Here is a 20,889-nt window from a genome sequence, read left to right on the forward strand (position 1 = left end):
GAATCCCCAGGTAACTGGTTAAGCTGTCTTTACATCTCCTTTCTGACACAGAAGGGTGGAGAGGTGACATAGTATGCCCAAGGATCTGGCCAAATGACATTACATGCCTAAAGTTAGCTACTGTTAGCGTCACTTATATAGTGAAACCTATCTAGACAGTAGACAGTCATTTGAGTGACTGACAAAAAGTGAGGGCTTAACATATGTGGGCTCCTAAAAAGTTGGAGTAGAATTGTCCTCTGTGCATTTGAGAATACCCTGGGACAATCTCTCAAAACAAAAGGATTGTTAGTAAGGGTGCTCTCTTGTACAGCTTTCACCGTAATTTAATTTAACTTCTACACCGTATTAGCGATGTGGATCGTGTAAAATAACAGTCGAATCAAGTTATTTTGCTCTCCGACCAGCTCATTTTTCCGTTGCATAATCCTTTCCTTTTGCTTTTATTCAAGACCAGTTTTGCTTTTCACTCTATATCTCGCTCCTTCAAGACTTGCTTCTTTGCAGAGATTTTCTCTCAAGAAAGTAGGTAAAAATTGGCACATATCTCCTTTGTAACCTACATATCATAGGGAAGGGCTGAGAATATATTCCTAATTGGACTGCATTATATTTCTACTCATCATTATTTCGGTATCAGTGATGGGCATGATAGATAAAGTTAACATAGGTCACCTGTTTACACTTTGTATTGGTAGAAATGTGTGTGTCTGGTTTAGGTCACTAGACTATCTGTCCAGGATAGAAATACAACTCTTTGGAGACAACAGAATTTGTCTCTTATATATTTATGATTAAATTTTAACCAAGAAGCCAGCAGGAATATGAGTGCTGCATCATTGCATCGGTTAATCCTAGTTTTACATGAATGACAATGAGGTCAGTTCTGTGTGCGCTGCTAATGCTGCTAATCTGCTTCTGGGACTAGGAGATCAGTCTCTATTGTGTTGACAAATTCACATCACTGAATGGGAGAAAAACAAAACACAAACCTAAACAAAAAATGCTGGTTTCTCTTTGATTCATTTTTGATCTGTATAAAGTAAATTGTCCTCTCTAGACCTCATTTCATAAAGACCAATCACCCAGCTATTAGACATATAAAAGCTGATGTTAAATTGGGTGCATGGGACAGGGCATCACAATGCAATCATTTTAGTATTGCATTAGCTAATGGGGGCTTGAAAAGCAGCTGCAGAAATACCATCTACGGCTCTCCGAGGACCCTGCTTGGAATAGTATTTTTATCAAGTCCTAAAGCCTTTTGCTGAGAAAAAAGCCATACTTTCCCCCACAGAAGCATTATAAACCTGTTTGAAATGTAAGTTTCTTTGCTTCATAAGATGACTTTTTGCACAGATTTTCCCATAACATACCCAAACCAAACAGTATCATGAAGCTATTTTTCACTTACACTCCAGCTACGAACATATATCTCAAAGAGATAGGAACAGACATCCCATTGTTAAATCTTTTATTTCCCTCTTCAAAAATTAACACCACAGTAAAGTTAAATGTCAACATGCACCACTAAACGCTGTCCTTGATGTGCCAGTGTACCATGTATGTTACACAGAGGTTAATGAAAGCAACATGTTTTAGGAAGATCATTCGGGGACTAGCTCTCCTCCCCATTTCATGACTACAGTGACCCAGCCTAGACAGATCATCCGTTCCCAGACTGCCTCACACTTTGAGAAAAAAAATTGCTTTTCATGGCTCTTGGTACCAGCCTGATTTAAGGTAATAGCTTCCCTGAACGTATAATAAAAAAATTGCTTATGGACGGAATTGTCGTAAATGTTCAGTACCCACAATCTGGCCATATTTTCAGAAAAGGTGAGCATCCACTTAGGCACCTAAATAAACTATCAATGGGAGCTGCTGGCTTTTGAGCTTTTTTGAAAATCTGGCCCTGGTTGTGGGTGCCAGGCATTTTTGAAAACCTGAGGCTTTTGGAAGTCTGGCCTTGTATGCACCTACCATCTCAAAGGATCCCAAAGCTTTTCATAAACCATGAAACAAACACCACCAAATGCAGATACCTCATGAAGGAATGGAGGTTAAAAGTCATCTAAGTACATAGCATGGTGGGCCCCTTCAGGACAGTGTGAGGGAGGGAAAATTTATCCAGAAACACCTGGGAAAACCCCTCTAAATCTACAGATGCAATTTTGCCCCTATAGCAAACTGCAAGTGCACGAGACCTGTAAGTGACACACCTTCAATTGACAGCAAGCAAAATATTGTGGGACAAAATTTACACACGCTGAGGATCTGGCTTCCAAATATATTTTAAACCAAACCCCCCATTCTCAAATAAAGAAGTTTTAAGTGCTATAAGTTATCAAAAAGAGTATGCAGAAGCAGCAAGTCTGCAAATAAAATATACAGATCTTGGGAAAGAAGACTGAATATGTCACAATGGTGCTGGATCAACAAAGAGAAGAAAGGGGCAATACCCATGAATGAACAGGATGTGAAAAAGCAAATGCCCAGGCAGGAAAGCCTGGAAAAAATCTAGAGCCGGGAAACACCTTGAGCAGTGCCCTAATGAAGTAGTTTCCTAATTAAATACCAGGCTTTAATAGCATGAACGGGGATAACCCACTGGGGAATCTGAGCAGAAGGATAAAGGATTATCAAAACTGATAACATGATGGGTTGTTCTATATTTAGCCCATCTAGAATTTGGATCAGCCACCAAAAAGGCAGACTTAGTACTATCCCAGAGGAACACAGAAACAAATATATTAAATTATAAAGGAATATAGACTTGTGTCAACCTACTTGGGGGAGAGATCATCTTAACAACATTAACTTAGCACAGAGCCAGCTTTTGAGAGCCTGGATAAAAATGGAGAGAAATTATTTGTTGAAAGATTCTGTACATGGAAAAGAGTAAAAACTGTACGCTCTTTAGTTATCTCAAGTGCATAGCAAACTGTTGATACTAAAATAATAAGAAATTATCATGAACTCCAAGATGAAACGGAATGGGCTGTGTCTCTCTAAAAGGGAACATACATGTGGCAGGATCATAGGCACAAGTTATGGCAAGTTTCAGACTTTTGACCATTTAAATTGCTATCCTGCCAACACTTACCCACTAATAATAATAATAGTTGTAGTTATATAGCACTTTTCATCAGAATATCTCAAGGCACTTTGCAATCTTTAATTTATTTACCCTCAAAACCCCCCTGTGAAGTAGGAAAGTACTGTTATCCTAGTGGTATGGATGAGGAACTGAGGCACAGAGGATATGTCTACACACCCCGCAGAAACGAGCCTCCCAGCCCAGGTCAATGGATTTGGGCTAGTAGAATTCATGCTAGTGCTCTAAAAATAACTGGGAGATGGGCTTCAGGGCCCAAGTTCGAGCCCAAGCCACAACTTCAGAGTGCTATCTACAGTTATTTTTAGAGCACTAGTGTGAGCCCCACTAGCCCAAATCTATTGGCCCAGGCTAGGAAGCTCGCTGCCGCAGGCTGTGTAAACATACCTAGAAAGGCTAAGTGACTTGCCTAAGGTCACACAGGAAGTATGTAGCAGAGCAGAAAAGTGAACCCTACTCTCCCAAATCCTAACCTAGTGCCCTAACTGTTGGACTATCCTTCCTTCTTTCTCTTTGAACTCAATGGGACTGCATATACATGTATAAACATTTGGAGAACTGGAGTCTGTATTTGTGACTGCATTAAAAAGTTTGTCCAATCAAGCAGGAAGAGAGCTGGACTGAAAAGGCCCAATTCTGCTGTTACTTACACTGGTGTAAATTTGGATTAAATCCATTGAATTGAATCGGACAGAACCTCAGCTAATGTAAATCCGCATAGCTCTATTTTTAAGTCAATGGAACTATGCTGATTTGTTTCAGTTGAGGTTCTGGCCAAATGAAGTTACCTCAGAGTAACACTGGTAAAATGAGAGGAAAATTTGGCTCATAGTGTATAAGGTATAGTAATATCATTGGAACGTACTAACAGCATTATTTCCATTATCATGTTTATTTGTCTTCAAACAGCAAGTTATTCAAAAGTAAATGCAAAAAGCAGTGTGATAAGTACCATGACCATAGGAAAATTAATCAAAGACTAGACTAGGTTAGGACATAAGAAGATGGATCAAAGTAATTAAATCACCGTTAAATTATGCAATAATGGGCAAACATTTTAAAAACATCTAGTTTACACAGTCTAATGCCCTCTCTCAACCACAGAATTTAAAAGAATAGTGATCTTTCGGCATATATCATTAGTGTCTGTTATTCAACATGCAATCTTGCTACATGAATTGCACCTGGTCTCAGTGCACAGGTTTGACTATCATCACTTCTGCAGTATATACAGCAAATGTTTGCCCAGAAGTTTTACATTAGCACTAACTAATATAATGAGATGGTGCTGACATGTCAGGCAGTCCTGAATATCTGTTCCCCTCACTTATAAGGGCAGCACTTAAGGTATCTACAGGACACAGAGGTGTCTGCTGTAAATCTGGCTTAATTAAACATGTCAATTATTAATGAGAAAGACTGAAAATGATTCCTATATCGTTCCAAACTATCCATTTATCCAGGGAGCATTAGCTGTGTGGGAGGGAAACAAGTCAAAGAATTAAAAAATATTAGGGCTGTGAAGCGATTAAAAAAATTAATCGCGCGATTAATCACACTGTTAAACATTAATAGAATACCGTTTATTTAAATATTTTTGGATATTTTCTACATTTTCAAATATATTGATTTCAATTACAACACAGAATACAAAGTGTACAGGGCTCACTTTATATTTATTTTTGATTACAAGTATTTGCACTGTAAAAAAACAAAAGAAAAAGTATTTTTCAATTCACCTAATACAAGTACTGTAGTGCAATCGCTTTATCATGAAAATTGAACTAACAAATGTAGAATTATGTAAAAAAAAAATTGCATTAAAAAATAAAACAGTGTAAAATTTTAGAGGCTGAAGTCCACTCAGTCCTACTTCTTGTTTCAGCCAATCGCTCAGACGAACAAGTTTGTTTACATTTGCAGGAGATAATGCTGTTCGCTTCTTGTTTACAATGTCACCTGAAAGTGAGAACAGGTGTTTGCATGGCTCTGTTGTAGCCGGCATCACAAGATATTTATGTGCCGGATGCACTAAAGATTTATATGTCCCTTCATGCTTCAACCACCATTCCAGGGGACATGGATCCATGCTGATGATAGGTTCTGCTCGATAACAGTCCAAAGCAGTACGGACCGATGCATGTTCATTTTCATTATCTGAGTCAGATACCACCAGCAGAAGATTGTTTTTCTTTTTTGGTGGTTCGGGTTCTGTAGTTTCCGCATCAGAGTGTTGCTCTTTTAAGACTTCTGTTTAGCATATCTGGCACGTAAATACCTTGCAATGCCGGCTACAAAAGTGCCAAGCAAATGCCTGTTCTCACTTTCTGGTGACATTGTAAATAAGAAGAGGGCAGTATTACCTCCTGTAAATGTAAACAAACTTGTTTGTCTCTTAGTGACTGGCTGAAAAAGAAGTCGGACTGAGTGAACTTGTAGGCTCTGAAGTTTTACATTGTTTTGTTTTTGAGTGCAGTTATGTAACAACAAAAGAATCTACATTTGTAAGTTGCATTTTCACGACAGAGATTGCAGTACAGTACCTGTATGAGGTGAATACAAAAATACTGTTTCTTTTATCATTTTTACAGTGCAAATATTTATAATCAAAAATATGCACTTTGATTTCAGTTACAACACAGAATACAATATATATGAAAATGTAGAAGAACATCCAAAATATTTTATAAATTTCAATTGGTATTCTATTGTTTAACAGTGCAATTAAAACTGCAATTAAGCGTGATTAATTTTTTGAGTTAATCGCATGAGTTAACTACGATTAATCGACAGCCCTAAAAAATATGTCTCATATTTAAGTCAATTCAGAGAGATGAGACCTTTTCTTGTCTTCTGGGTAGGCACGGAGGTAGCACTCGCATAGCATTAAAAAATACCCTAGAACATCTTATTGAAATGTGTTTTTAATGCCCCTGAATGAGTGTGAACATTCATGTTGTCTAGCTAGCAATTAGAAATGTACATAGCCTTCTAGAACAGAGCCATCTGCTGGGGGAAGCCGTGTAATACAGAACTAAACAGGTCAAGGGACTACTTATTTATACTGTAATAGTTTCTTGGTAAATTTAAACACTGAGTCAGATACTCAGCTGGTGTAAATTAGCATAGCTGATCTGGGCCCAAATTTCTTAAACATATTAGGGGGCTAATAAACATAAAATAAACATTCACATTTCCCATCATCTCAGTTACAGCCATGTATGCGTGTGCTTATCTGAATCAGAGACTGGCCCCAAGATTTTTACTGTAATATTTTGCATATAAATAGTAAATATATTTTGTACTATTAATAATAATTATTATTATTACTTGCATTCTGATAGCACCCAAAGATCTCAATCAGGATCAAGCCCTATTATGCTAGCGACGCTAAAAACACAAAGTAACAGACAGTCCCTGGCCCAAAGAACAGAAGTCAGTGGAAGTTTTGGCTGAATAAGAACTGAGTAAGGGAGACAGATCCTCTGTTGCAGAATATCCTCCATGGCCTAAATTCAGTGGGTGGATCCACCTGGTAGAGTGGTGTAAAGGGCCAGAGCACAGTCCAGGTTTGGGGTTACTGAATTCCAAGATCTGGCTCAAATCAGTTGTCTGTTACAATCCGCTTTTCCTTTAATATTCCTTTAATATTCCCATTCCTTTTTCTCATTAAGAAAATAAAAAGGTTTTAAACTCAGTGCCCTATGTGTATATGTACGCACACAGTGTACAACACAGTAGACAACTACAGCAACATTCATCAGTGTCTAACATCTGGTCTTGTAGCATTTCACTACTGAGTATTTCAAGAACAAATTGCAAATTCTTTCAGACCTATTTGTTTTCCATTCCATGTATTACCTCCTCATGCCTGGCAATTGCTTTTCAGAAAGTCTTGACATTTCCTTCCAATGTCTTAAAATAATATTCTTTGTGACTAACAAGCTTCAACAGTTAACCCATTGGTTATTTCTGAAGGGATTTTTTTTTAGTTTTGAGCCATCTGCTAAATCATATAAAGCCCAATCATGCTCCATGACAATTTCAGTGACAGCCAGATTAGGCCCATAGTCTAACAGACAAAGGAGGATTTCCTTTATGAATACTACTATAAACTATTTATAAGATTTTTAGCCCCAAATTTTCTTGATTTCAGGCAGTCTCAGAAAATGCCTTTGCAATTATTTGTCCCTTCATACATTACTGTCTTGCAATCTCAATTTACTTAGACTTTTGAGATCTAATATAGTTTGTGAAATATTGTATCTTAATCTTAATTTAATGATTTTAATGGTCAAGTAACATTTTCCCCATATCTTCAGGTGCAAGTCTCTTTCTTAACATTCATGATATTGTATAGTATGGTTTTCCCTTGTAAATTTTATCATTGATTGAATACAGTGATCCTATTACAGCTTTAGAAAGTGAATGAGACATTGCTACATTGATGGGAGATTAATAAAAACAAAGGAAACACATAGTTTAGCTCATTTTCTGTGCATCGGGATTTGCTTGCTTGTTTTTGAATTCTGCATATTTCTATTAATTCTCCCTTCTCCAGGCTCCACCTCTTTCTTTAAAAAGTTACTTTGTGTGTGTGCAAATTATGGTGTACAAATGCATGATTAGTTATGTATGAATATGGGCTCTTGTTCTCCTGCGGTGAACAGAGGAGGAGGCAGGGTGCAGCTAGACTCTGTGGATATGTCTACACTGCTAAAAAAGACCCCCAGCAGCAAGTCTTAGAGCCTGGCTGTACAGACTTGGGCTTGTCCTACAGCACAAAAAATAGCAGTGTAGATGTTCCCACTTGGTCTGGAGCTCGGGCTGGTGTCTACATTGCTATTTTTAGCCCCGTAGCAGGAGCCCCCTTCTATCCTTGCCTCACCCCTTCCCCACATATAATTGACCTTTTATTTTCAGTTTTCCCCTGAACACTTCTCTTTTCCTTTGTCTATGCCCATTGAGTCCCCTCTATAACAATTATGTATTGTGTATAACTATATTTAATTCTATAGCAGTACTGACAACCCCAAGGTTTCAAAAATAATGAATCAGGCTTCCAAATAATTATGACATGGAGTTAAAAACCACGAGATTGTAAAAAATATTAATGTTGATGTGCTACAGCAGCTCCTCCTTGAGCACCCTCATAGGTGTGTCTGCCTCAGTTTCCCCATTCAGAATCCCCAATAGCTCCACTTCAGGCTCTCTTGCTTGAATAACAGCTCTTCTTGAGCCCAGTTTATTACCAGAACATAGTTCAAAAAGTCTTCAACAAAAGTCCCAAACATAGTCCATTTCCCACACTCAGTGTATATAGTGCTTAAAACCCTACTCTTCTCAGTGGGAACCACACCGCACCCGTGCAGCATTTCTGCTGGGTGTCCTTCCGTACCATACTCCAGTGTTTTCTGCCACACTTAGACTCCTTGTCAGTTTTCTTCTCTCTCTCTGCTAGGACAGCCACTCCAGCCCTTCCAGCTAGAATGGAACCCCACTTTTACCAGCCGGAACCCCTACAGCCTCTTTGCTAGGAGATCATCCTCACCAGCAGAGCATTCCTGGGTTCTGCTCTCTGGCACTAAGACATCAGCAGGTGAGCCGCTCCGCTGTTCCCCTGTCTTCATCCTCTCCAGCCCTCAGCTTTGGCTCTCAGCTTAAAAATCAGAAGGCAACTCCCTCTGTTGCTCTCTGGCCTTTAGCTCTCTCCAGCCCTGGCTCTCTAGCTTGGGGAAGTTAGCCAGCAAATGCCTATTATTATTACTGCTCTCCTATCGTCTGGCTTCCCCCGAAACCACCTACAGTTTCCATCAGGGACCTTCCAGAGTCTCCCGGGTCCCTCACCTGCCTTTTTCCTGAATTGAGTCTGCACGCTAGGGCAACCCTAACTCACCAGGTCTCTCACCCTCTAGGGCCCAGCTGCCCTCTTTTAAACCCAACTGGGAGGCAGCTGATGAATCACAGGTGCACTGAGCCTACTCCCTCTTAAAGGGCCGGCGTCACCCTGTGGCAGTGGGGTTCTGTTTATTTACCTTGTTGTGTCTGAGCTTTTAGGATTCACATTTTTAAGCTGTTCTGTGCAACCATGAGACTCAAAACTTATTTTTGTTTTTAAATGAAAGCTGAGATTGTGATGTATTCACCTGACTCTAGGAGCTGGTGCTTTAAGAAAAACACCAAATATTGCAAGAGATATTGGCTCAGATCCTACTCTGTAGTTTGGCCACTTTGCTTTGCACCGCCAGCAGATTCTGGCCCTGTATACAGGATAGCTGTCCATAGAAGGACCACCCCAGGCTGGGAGGGCCATCCACTGGGGTGGGGTGTTAGTATAGTAGCTCCTACATGTCCCCACACTACGGCTGTCAGCGTAGGGAATATGGCAGAGGTTTTCTTTCCTATATCCTACTAATCTTTGGCTGTTATATCAGCCCTTTGGGGCCACTGGCAGATAGAATGACTTAGAGTATAACCCAGTTATACTTTTGGCCTCCATAATATCCCCTGGCAACCACAAGGGTGTGCATTGTGTGAAGGACTTCCTTAGGTTTGTTTTAAATCTGCTGCCTATTAATTTCATTGGGTGATCCCTGATTCCTGTGTTATGTGAAGGGGTAAATAACACTTTATTCACTTTCTCTACATCATTCACAATATTGTAGACCTCTGTCATATCTCTCCTCAGTCATCTCTTTTCCAAACTGAACAGTCCTAGACTTTTAAATCTCCCGTCATATACAAGCAGTTCCATACCCCTAGTCATTTTTGTTGCCCTCTGTACTTTTTTCCAATTCTAATATATCTTTTTTTAGATGGAGTGATCAGAACTGAATGCAGTATACAAGGTGTGGGTCTACCATGGATTTATATAGTGGCAATATGATGGTGTCTGTCTTACTATCTATCCCTTTCCCAATGGTTCCTGACATTCTGGGGTTTTTTTGTACTGCTGCTGCACATTTAATAGGTGTTTTCAGAGAACTATCCATGATGACTCCAAGATCTCTTTCTTGAGTGGTAACAGCTAATTTAGACCCCATCGTTTTGTATGTATAGTTGGGATTATGTTTTCCAATGTGTATTACTTTGCATTTATCAGACCTAGTACAGACTCTGCTATTTACCTCTCTCCACTGTGAAAACTGGACGTTTATTCCTACCCTTTGTTTCCTGTCTTTTAACCAGTTACTGATCCATAAGAGGACCTTCCCTCTTATCCCATGACCCTTTACTTTGCTTAAGAGACTTTGGTGGGGATCTTGCCAATGGCTTTCTGAAAGTCCAAGTACATTACTTCTACTGGATCACCCTTGTCCACAAGTTTCTTGACCCCCTCAAAGAATTCTAATATATTGGTGAGGCATGATTTCCCTTTACAAAAGCTATGTTGACTCTACCCCGAACATATTGTGTTCATCTATGTGTCTGATAATTCTGTTTTTTACTATCGTTTCAGCCAATTTGCCTGGTACTGAAGTGAGGCTTATTGGCCTGTAATTACCAGGATCACCTCTGGAGCCTTTTTAAAAAATTGGCCTCACATTAGTTATCTGCCAGTCATATGGTACAGAGGCTAAGTCATAGCTTACATACTACAGTTAGCAGCTCTGCGATTTCATATTTAAATTCCTTCAGAACACTTGGGTGAATACCATCTGATCCTGGTGACTTATTTCTGTTTATCAATTTGTTCCAAATCATCCTCTATTGACATGTCACTTTAGGACAGTTCCTCATATCTGTCACCTAAAAAGAATGGCTCAGGTATGGGAATCTCCCTCACATCCTCTGCAGTGAAGACCAATGCAAAGAATTCATTTAGCTTCTCTGCAACGGCCTTTCGCACCTCGATTGTCCAGTGGCCCCACTGATTGTTTGGCAGGCTTTCTGCTTCTGCTGTACTTAAAAACTAACAGCAATTTTTGTTGTGTCTTTTACTGTTGCTCATCTTTTTTGGCCTCCCTAATTATACTTTTACACTTGACTTGCGAGAATTTATGCTCCTTTCTATTTTCCTCAGTAGGATTTAACTTCCAATTTTTAAAGGATGTCTTTTTGTCTCTAACTGCCTCTTTTACTGTGTTGTTTTGCCATGATGGCATTTTTTTTTGTCCTCTATTTTTTATTTTGGGTATACAGTTAGTTTGAGCCTCTGTCATAGTGTTTTTAAAAAGTGTCCATGCAGCTTGTGACTGTTCCTTTTAATTTCTGTTTAATTAGCTTCCTCATTTTTGTGTAGTTCTTCTATTTGAAGTTAAATGCTACTGTGCTGGGTTTCTTTGGCATTTTCCCCCATACAAGGATGTTACATTTAATTCCACTATGGTTGCTATTACTATGAGGTTCAGCTATATCACCTCTTGAACTAGATCCTGTGTGCCATTTAGGACTAAATCAGGAATTGCCTCTCCTCTTGTGGGCTTCAGGGTTAGCTGCTCCAAGAAGCAGTCATTAATGGTGTCTAGAAATTTTATGTCTGCATCCCATCCTGAGGTGACATGTTCCCAGTTAATATGTGGATAGTTGAAATCCCCCATTATTATTGGGTTTTCTGTTTTTGTGGTCTCTCTAATCTCCCTGAGTATTTCACAATCATAGTCACCATCCTGGTCAGGTGGTCGTCAGTATGTTCCTACTGACATAATCTTCTTATTCAAGCATGGAATTTCTATCCACAGAGATTCTATGGTATTGTTTGATTCATTTAAGATTTTTACTGTATTTGACTCTATGCTTTCTTTCACATACAGTGCCACTCCCCCACCAGTGTGACCTACTATCATGCCTACATATTTTGTACCATAGAATCATAGAACTGGAAGGGACCTTGAGAGGTCATCTAGTCCAGTCCCCTGCACTCAAGGCAGGACTAAGTATTATCTAGACCATCCCTGACAGGTGTTTGTCCAACATGCTCTTAAAAATCCCCAATGATGGAGATTCCACAACCTCCGTAGGCAATTTATTCCAGTGCTTAACCACCCTGACAGGAAGTTTTTTCTAATGTCCAACCTAAACTGCCCTTGCTGCAATTTAAGCCCATTGCTTCTTGTCCTATCCTCAGAGGTTAAGGAGAACAATTTTTCTCCCTCCTCCTTGTAACAACTTTTATATACTTGAAAACTGTTATCATGTCGCCTCTCAGTCTTCTCTTCTCCAGACTAAACAAACCCAATTTCTTATATCTTCCTTCATAGGTCATGTTTTCTAGACCTTTAATCATTTTTGTCGCTCTTCTCTGGACTTTCTCCAATTTGTCCACATCTTTCCTGAAATGTGGCGCCCAGAACTGGACACAATACTCCAGTTCAGGCCTAATCAGTGCGGAGTAGAGCGGAAGAATTACTTCTTGTATCTTGCTTACAATATTCCTGCTAATACATCCCAGAATGATGTTTGCTTTTTTTGCAACAGGGTTATACTGTTGACTCATATTTAGCTTGTGATCCACTATGACCCCCAGATCCCTTTCCGCAGTAGTCCTTGCTAGGCAGTCATTTCCCATTTTGTATGTGTGCAACTGATTGTTCCTTCCTAAGTGGAGTACTTTGCATTAGTCCTTATTGAATTTCATCCTATTTACTTCAGTCCATTTCTCCAGTTTGTCAAGATCATTTTGAATTTTAATCCTATTCTCCAAAGCACTTGCAACCCCTCCCTGCTTGGTATCGTCCACAAACTTTATAAGTGTACTCTCTATGCCATTATCTAAATCATTGATGAAGATATTGAACAGAACCAGACCCAGGACCGATCCCCCCACTTGTTATGCCCTTCCAGCATGACTGTGAACCACTGGTAACTACTCTCTGGGAATGATTTTCCAACCAGTTATGCACCCTCCTTGTAGTAGCTCCATCTAGGTTGTATTTCCCTAGTTTGTTTGTTATGCGAGACAGTATCAAAAGCCTTACTAAAGTCAAGATATACCACATCTACTGCTTCCCCCCATCCACAAGGCTTGTTACCCTGTCAAAGAAAGCTATCAGGTTGGTTTGACACGATTTGTTCTTGACAAATCCATGCTGACTGTTATTTATCACCTTATTATCGTCTAGGTGTTTGCAAATTGATTGCTTAATTATTTGCTGCATTATCTTTCTGGGAACAGAAGTTAAGCTGACTGGTCTGTAATTCCCCGGGTTGTCCTTATTTCCCTTTTTCTAGATGGGCACGATATTTGCCCTTTTCCAGTCTTCTGGAATGTCTCCCGTCTTCCTTGACTTTTCAAAGATGATTGCTAATGGCTCAGATATCTCCTCAGTCAGCTCCTGGAGTATTCTAGGATACATTTCATCAGGCCCTGGTGATTTTCTGTTATTGTCTTTCCCCCCTCATTGAGTAACAGGCCTACTCTGTCCTGGGTCTTCCTCTTGCTTCTAATGTATTTGTACAAAGTTTTCTTGTTTCCTTTTATGTCCCTAGCTAGTTTGATCTCGTTTTGTGCCTTGGCTTTTCTAATTTTGTCCCTATATACTTGTGTTATTTGTATATATTCATCCTTTGTAATTTGACAGAGTTTCCACTTTTCGTAGGACTCTTTTTTGAGTTTTAGATCATTGAAGATCTCCTGGTTAAGCCAGGGTGGTCTCTTGCCATACTTCCTATCTTTTCTACGCAGTGGGACAGTTTACACCCACAAAACAACAAAAATATTTCCATTGATAATAATCCAAATTTACAGATGGGCAAAGTAACAAAAAATACTGCTTGAGAACTAATTAGAGTTTGATTTAAGAATATTTATTTTGTATATTTTGACATGATGGTGACAATTTGGGTTTTAACGGTTATAAAACTTTAATTTTTTTGAATCACAATGTCTCCTCTCATTAAATAATTACTGTCTGACTCACTAATGTCTGACCCCCCACATAACTTCCCACAACTGTGAAAACTTAAATAAATATAAGAAAAGGTGCTTAAAATAAACATGGATATTATCCATTGAAATTATTTTAAAAAGTTGAATTTTGCCAAGCTTGGCAAAGGCACTATATAAAATTAGTTATGGTATTGTTTCCAGAAGGGATTAATTAAGCTGGAAGTTCATCAGGCATGCCATTTCCCATTCAATGCATGTTAGTTTATACTTGCCTTTACTGATTAGTAATGCCTCAGAGGTAAAAGCTATGTGAGCTTACATAATAGTGCTCTGCTAACATTGGAAGCATACAGTGCATCCAAACTAAGAGACAAATTAACATTAACTTTGTTCTCAGCTGCGGATAAGCTGCCCTAGTCGTCTTTGTGAAAACGAATGTACATTCCAATGGGGAAAAAAATGTTTTCAGTTTGGAATCCCATTCCTCCTTATTACACTTGTCATTTCTCTTAGTACGTCTGACTGACAGGCTCAGAGCAAGGCTTGGCAAATACCGCTGTTGAGATTTCCTACCTACTTTACAGTTTTCTCTCAATAAACAAAAGGTCTCCAATAAAGTCATTTTTTATTTGAGCAAGTTTATAAGTGATCTGGAATAAACACCACTATGCAGCCAGGACATTAGACACATACATTTATATTTCATGAACTCTTGGAAAGAGACAGAGGTAATATTTTGAGCACATAATCTAGTCTATATAATGCTTTTTTCAAAGCATTATGGACCTGATTTTCAGAGCACCCACATCTCCAGTTGAAGTTAATACAAAACACATGCTAGTTTAGTGACCACATATATTCTTTCATTATTCATCATACTACAGCAAGTCTCTCTCTCAAAATATGGCAAAGAACTGTAAATTAATTGTGGTGTTTTGTATGACTTGCAAGTTACATTCTTTCAACTGATTAGATTTAGTTTATGGTATGGTGGCTGATTCATACTAATTTGTTTAGTTTCAATAAAAATCATTTTTTAAAAATGATAAATATAAATTCATTTCAAAAGGTAGTTTGTAAGCAAACAATATTTCTGTGGGTTATTCTAGCAGGATGTCTCTATTGATCCAGAACTCTCTTCAGCTAAAGCCATGTTTTTCTAACCATGTTCATAAATCCATCACAAATATTAATGCATTACAGCGCTGTCTACAATAGTCTTTGCACTTACACAACAACTTAGTTACAATGAAAAGGTGGTTTTGTTGCCTCATTTAGGACACTAGATCTATTATTTTGAGCAAATCATAGCACTCACTTACCTTGAGACAACCAGTGGTAGAATCAACATTTTCAGCATCCTCATCAATAACTCCCCAGGGAATTGGAAATAACTAATTTCCTACAAATATATGGAGAGATGTGTTTATGGTTTTGATGTGTAAGATTGTCTTTCTTCACAAAGCACCTTACAGCTGCTGGTAAAACTGAATGATCTCATAAAATTGTACGATCAGTTTATATTACTTGCAACTACTGCATATCATTTCAAGTGGTACAGATGGAAGAAGTTGGGGAATTTTTTTTAAATGACTAAGGCTATGTAATGTGTTCTGATTCAGGAGAAAATAAAATAAGCTTTGCTTCACTCAGGGACACTTTGAAATATTGTGGATCTAAACAAAAAAACAAACAAAAAAACAATTCTGCCTTAGCAGTACAATGAAATAGGTGCTAGTGATAATTCATTTGCCACAAACACATGTCCTAATAATCAGTAAAATCTCCATCCCCTTCAATGGTTTCTCCATATTAATCGAATTGCATTGTGCATCTGCGTGCCAAAGCAGTCAAAAATTAAATAAATAGACCCTTTATGGACCACTATTAATAGTTTTCACTGCATAATCTCTTTATTCTGCATTTTGCACATTTCACTCTATGTGCATGAAGCTACTGTTTGGACATAGAAGATTTTCAACTCAGGGCCAGCAGCAGAAGATGACAAAACTGGTTTAATGATCACATATTTTTGAAGTACCATAACTTGTTTAAAATATTAAAATTTATATTCTTGGGGAAAAACATGTTCAGCAATGCATTTGTCACTGCCTGTCTGGTCTGTCAGGCTATTCTGGATAGGAAGAATTGAGCACCTACAAACAGATTAGTAGAGGTGTGTTTGAAGAGAAATAAATACCCTGGTGAATGTAATAACTTGTGCTTTTATTAATGGGACATCCCAGTTCAGTTCTTATAAAATATACTCAGTGTGAAATAAATATCTGTAACTCTGGATATGTTAATCATAAAAAGTTCCCTAGTGTTTTAATTGGAAATACATGTTCTAATACAAATTCAAATAGAATGTACTCTGACACCAGTTACATGTTACACTGTTACCATTTCCATACAGTACAATGCAGTACTTCATTCAGTTTCAGAAACCAGTATTTTTATTCATACATGCAACATTACAATGTGCTTCTTAAGGTACACTTGCAGTGTCTTATTGACAGTTTATCAACATATATTGGATATAAAATCTATGGAAGGACCCAAAGAAAACAAGGTAGGCTCCTATCAAAATACTGCCACACTAACAAATTAATTTTTATCTTGAAATACCCATCCTTGAAGTTCCATAGGTTGTTTTATCTCCTATTTTGTTACATAACTGACATTTTCTGCCCAGTGTCACGCTCATTTGTTACTGACCTGCTGAGAGAGCCGCCTGGTCCTGAGGAAGAATCCAAGAAGACATCCCACTATGACAGACAGTACTGACAGAATGAGCAAACCATTTCTTTTACAAACATCCTTGACCCGAGCCAGCATTGCATCAAAAGCCACTGCCATGCTGTCCTCAGTGCTCTTTGGAGAAGAATCAGCATCCCATGGAGAGAGACCTCACTAGCGTCCCTTGTTAGAATAGACAGCTCTAGCTTTGTATAGATCAGATCAAAGCACTTCCAGGACTGCTTAGCTGACCTGCAAGGTCACCCCTCTGCCAATAGCCACGAAGCATGCAGCTGGCGTTATTGTTCCAAATTAATACCAACAATCCTATTATTGACTACATCATTAAGAACCTGGAAGAAGATTAAGGAGCTCTGGAAAATTAGAACAGAATGTAGTAGTATTTCTAAAACAAGAGTGAGTCGAAACAGAGTGACACCCACATGAATGAAAAATAGTATTTTCATGCATTCCTCAACCCTTGAAGCATGGTCTCCTAACATCCAGGCCTAGAAAGGAAGTAGTGAAAGTTATGCATTTAAATGGACAGAAATTATGTTTTTCATACACTACATATACTAAAGGGCAGGGCAGGTAACACTTTGAACAGGACTATCATAACAGGGCAGGGCAGGTGAGCCTGAACTTCATTAACTAAAGCAGGTCTGGTTTATACTTTTAGTAAATGTGGTTAGCAAAAGGCAGGGCAAGTACAATAATAAACTGCATTAACAAACTGAATATTACTGGAGAAAAACATTAAAGGGGACTCTACAGTACTTTGCATTTTTTTATCTTGGGAATGAAATGATTTCACTTTCCCCCCTTCCACTGTGTTGATTAGAGCAGGGGCCAACTTACTTTCAGAGGATTATCAGCCTAACCCACATGGATCTTTCCTTTCTTTTGGTATGTCTAATCATCCCATTCATTCAATTCAAACATAGATTTTTATGCTTTATAATGAATGTCTTGTAAAATTATACTATCACAACCATCCACTAAACTATAGCATACCATATTGTTAGTACAGTGTTTGGATCATAACTCTAGCATTCTGAAGTGTTTCTATAAACAATCTATAACACTGTACAGTATCTTTGGGGGATTTATAAGATTATATTTAGCACTCTATTATATTATAGATGAGCATACTATATACATGATCACTGTAGAAAATCCCATGACAAAATTAATAATTATGTATTCAGTAGAGAGTTTGTATGGTAAATATGGCATGGGGCCATACGCTGAATGATGGGACCAAAAAGAAATATTGAATATAAATAAATAAATAAACTATAAGTAAAGTAATGAGCAGTGAGCAGCCTCCCTCCATCTTGTACACTGAATGAGGCAAGATCGGGGGGGAGAGGGGGGGGAAGTGTGTGATTATGTAATTAAAGACTGTATCACAAAGCATATGCACAAGAAGGCCAAATTAAGGTTACACAGGCAACCTTAATTCTGGAGCAACCTAATTTTTGGGTGCTTGACTTTGCAATCTTAATATTCTTTTAACATAGATTTTTTAAAATGTAATTTCTTTTTAAAAAAAGCAAACAGAAAAAAAAAACAGAAATTCTACTGTGTGGAACCATATTGATCCTCACATGGGTCACTGCAGAGCTGGAACTTAGCTCCACAGCACACACTTTTGTCACTTGAGCTAACAGTGCAATTCAATAGCAGTAGCAGGTTGTTATCTGTGATGTGGGCCAGCAACTAGAAGGGGATGTGACACACACTTTAGCAGTGGGTTTTCACAGTTATTTACCAAACAGAAGAGTAATGCTGAGACTCAGGAATCCTGGATTCATTTCAGGTTCTGGAAGAAAGTGTATTTAGTGGTTACAGACCCTTCTTTTCCTGTCCACCCACCCCTAGTATGTGTCATAACAGCCTTTCTCTTCCTCATCTCTGCCCTCACAGCCTGTCTCTGTCCTTGCCACTGCCTCTATCCCCCGCAAGCTTGTCTCTGCCCGTTCTGCCCCATCCTATTCCACCTCTGTCCTCCTTCCCACTGCCTGTCTCTGCTCCCATCGCCCTATGGCATTCCAGTTAGGCAACTTCCTCCTTCTCCATGCAGCCCCTGGGCACCATCAGCAGGATCACTGACAGCACAGAAAAGAGAGTTTCCCTACTCTCAGTTCCTGCATCTGATGTTATAGTGACTCCTCAGTGCTTGGAGGAGCAAATGCAGAGAAAGTTGTGCGCAGACCAGGTTTTGAGCATGCCCAGTACAGACAATCATCTGAGAATTTAGCTGCCAAACTAACTAGTTTCTCCTGAGTATGTGCAAAATTCCATTATTTTTTTCCAGAGGCTTATAACTTGGCCAAATTTGGATGGATTTTTACAGGGATGGAAAAAAGGCCAATCCCCGACACAAGGGTGAATCCCCCTGCCAAATTTCATGTCTCTGCTCTAAAGCCTGGAGGCAACTAGAGCTCAATGAAACAGTTGTAATAATTTTTTAATATGGGCTAAAAACCCAAAATATTTTCCCCAACATCATTTTGGGAAATAGCTAAATCATTTTGCTGAAACATTAAAAAAATATTCAGCCTCAAGACAGACACCCAGCATAGAAAATTTCAGACCACATGATTAAAGTTTGGCAGAGTTATAAACAACTAAAACCAAGGTCTTATAATGGAAGATGTTGGGCAGCCTTAAATAGGCATCACTACCTGCACCACCCATCATAAAGAAAGCTACAGGGCCTGATTTTCAGAGGTGTAGATAGCACCCACACTTTCCATTGTCTTCAACTGGATTTGTGGGTGCTTAACTCCTCAGAATATCAGGTCCACATAGGCCATCGTCAAATGGTCTATGTGGAATCCAGGCTTTTCCCACTCATGCTCCTGCCTGCCCACTCACCGTCCCCATGTGGGCAGGGGAGAAGCTGTCACATGGCAGCTGTTCTCTCCCCCATGCTGTAACTTATGAGACTGATGGCCTGTGCAGGGGAATAAGAAGGCCCTTTATACCCTCTAAATCACCTGAAAAGGCACCTACCACATATCACAATTTGGTTCCATTATATATAGTTTGTTTCCCCTCTTCATTTCCCCTTTGTTTTCCCTCTTTGTTTTATCCTCTAGGGTGAAATGCACCCCAGTGCAAAATTCTAGTATAAGACTTTCAAAATAGGCCTAATTTGGGATATAAGTAGTGCATGGGCCTTGTGCAGGTCCACTATAGAGAGGGGAATTTTATTCCTAGTGAGTAACAGTAATAAAACATATTAAGGACAACTGTATTTTAACTATGTGCAGTTACCACCATGGTCCCCCCTACCCCCAGAAAAGTTGTTGCAGCAACATGAACTTTCATAAAGGTTTTTGGAAGAATGTTAGATGTTCTGAATATAACACCTATAAAGGAGTTAATTTCTAGAGCCAGCACCACTCAGTTGTTGCTATCTATCAGTGTCATCTCTTGCTATAACCAATAAATAAGAATTTGTTCTGATAATGCATTGATTATGAGCCTGATTTTGAATTCCTTGTGCACTTAAAATTGTCACAGATTTCAACAATATTGATTGCACTGAGGTGGAGTTTCTCTGAAATCATTCTAAATGGTCTTTCTTCAGGTGGGAGAAGGTATTCTATCTCTTAAGCTTGTGTAATTTAATTTAGTATTTAATAAAATTTATTATTTTTCTACCTCATCTTACGCTAAACACAAAAAAGATACTAGATTAAATTAATGTTTCAGCTCTACAAATGAAGAATTAGAACACAGATCTCTGAATGAACATAAGAACAGCCATACTGGGTCAGACCAAAGGTTCATCTAGCTCAGTAGCCTGTCTTCCGACAGTGGCCAATGCCAGGTGCTTCACAGGGGATGAGCAGAACAGGGAATCATCAAGTGATCCATCCCCTGTTGCCCATTTCCACCTTCTGGCAAACAAAGGCTAGGGATATTATCCTTGCCCATCCTGGCTAATAGACATTGATGGACCTATCCTCCATGAATTTATCTAGTTCTTTTTTGAACCCTGTTATAGTCTTGGTTGACTGTGTGTTGTGTGAGGAAATACTTCCATTTGCTTGTTTTAAACTTGCTGCCTATTAATTTCATTTGGTGACCTCTAGTTCTTGTGTTGTGAGAAGGAGTGAATAACACTTCCTTATTTACTTTCTCCACACTAGTCATGATTTTATAGACCTCTATCATATCCCCCCTT

The 20,889-nt window shown here is 38.8% G+C and overlaps 1 protein-coding gene across 1 annotated transcript in view; it reads right to left on the reverse strand.

The window, feature by feature from the left end:
* Positions 1 to 16,805, reverse strand: part of SLC1A7 (solute carrier family 1 member 7) — a 90,286-nt gene extending 73,481 nt beyond the window's left edge. The window contains exons 1-2 of the mRNA XM_065409229.1: positions 16,665 to 16,805; positions 15,269 to 15,348 (exon numbers count right to left, since the gene is read on the reverse strand). Coding sequence (XP_065265301.1) covers positions 15,269 to 15,348; positions 16,665 to 16,805 — 221 coding nt within the window. The remainder of the gene's footprint in view (positions 1 to 15,268; positions 15,349 to 16,664) is intronic.
* Positions 16,806 to 20,889: the final 4,084 nt, after the last annotated feature.

This window comes from Emys orbicularis, chromosome 8 (assembly GCF_028017835.1).
Source record: "Emys orbicularis isolate rEmyOrb1 chromosome 8, rEmyOrb1.hap1, whole genome shotgun sequence".
Lineage (NCBI taxonomy): Eukaryota > Metazoa > Chordata > Testudines > Emydidae > Emys > Emys orbicularis.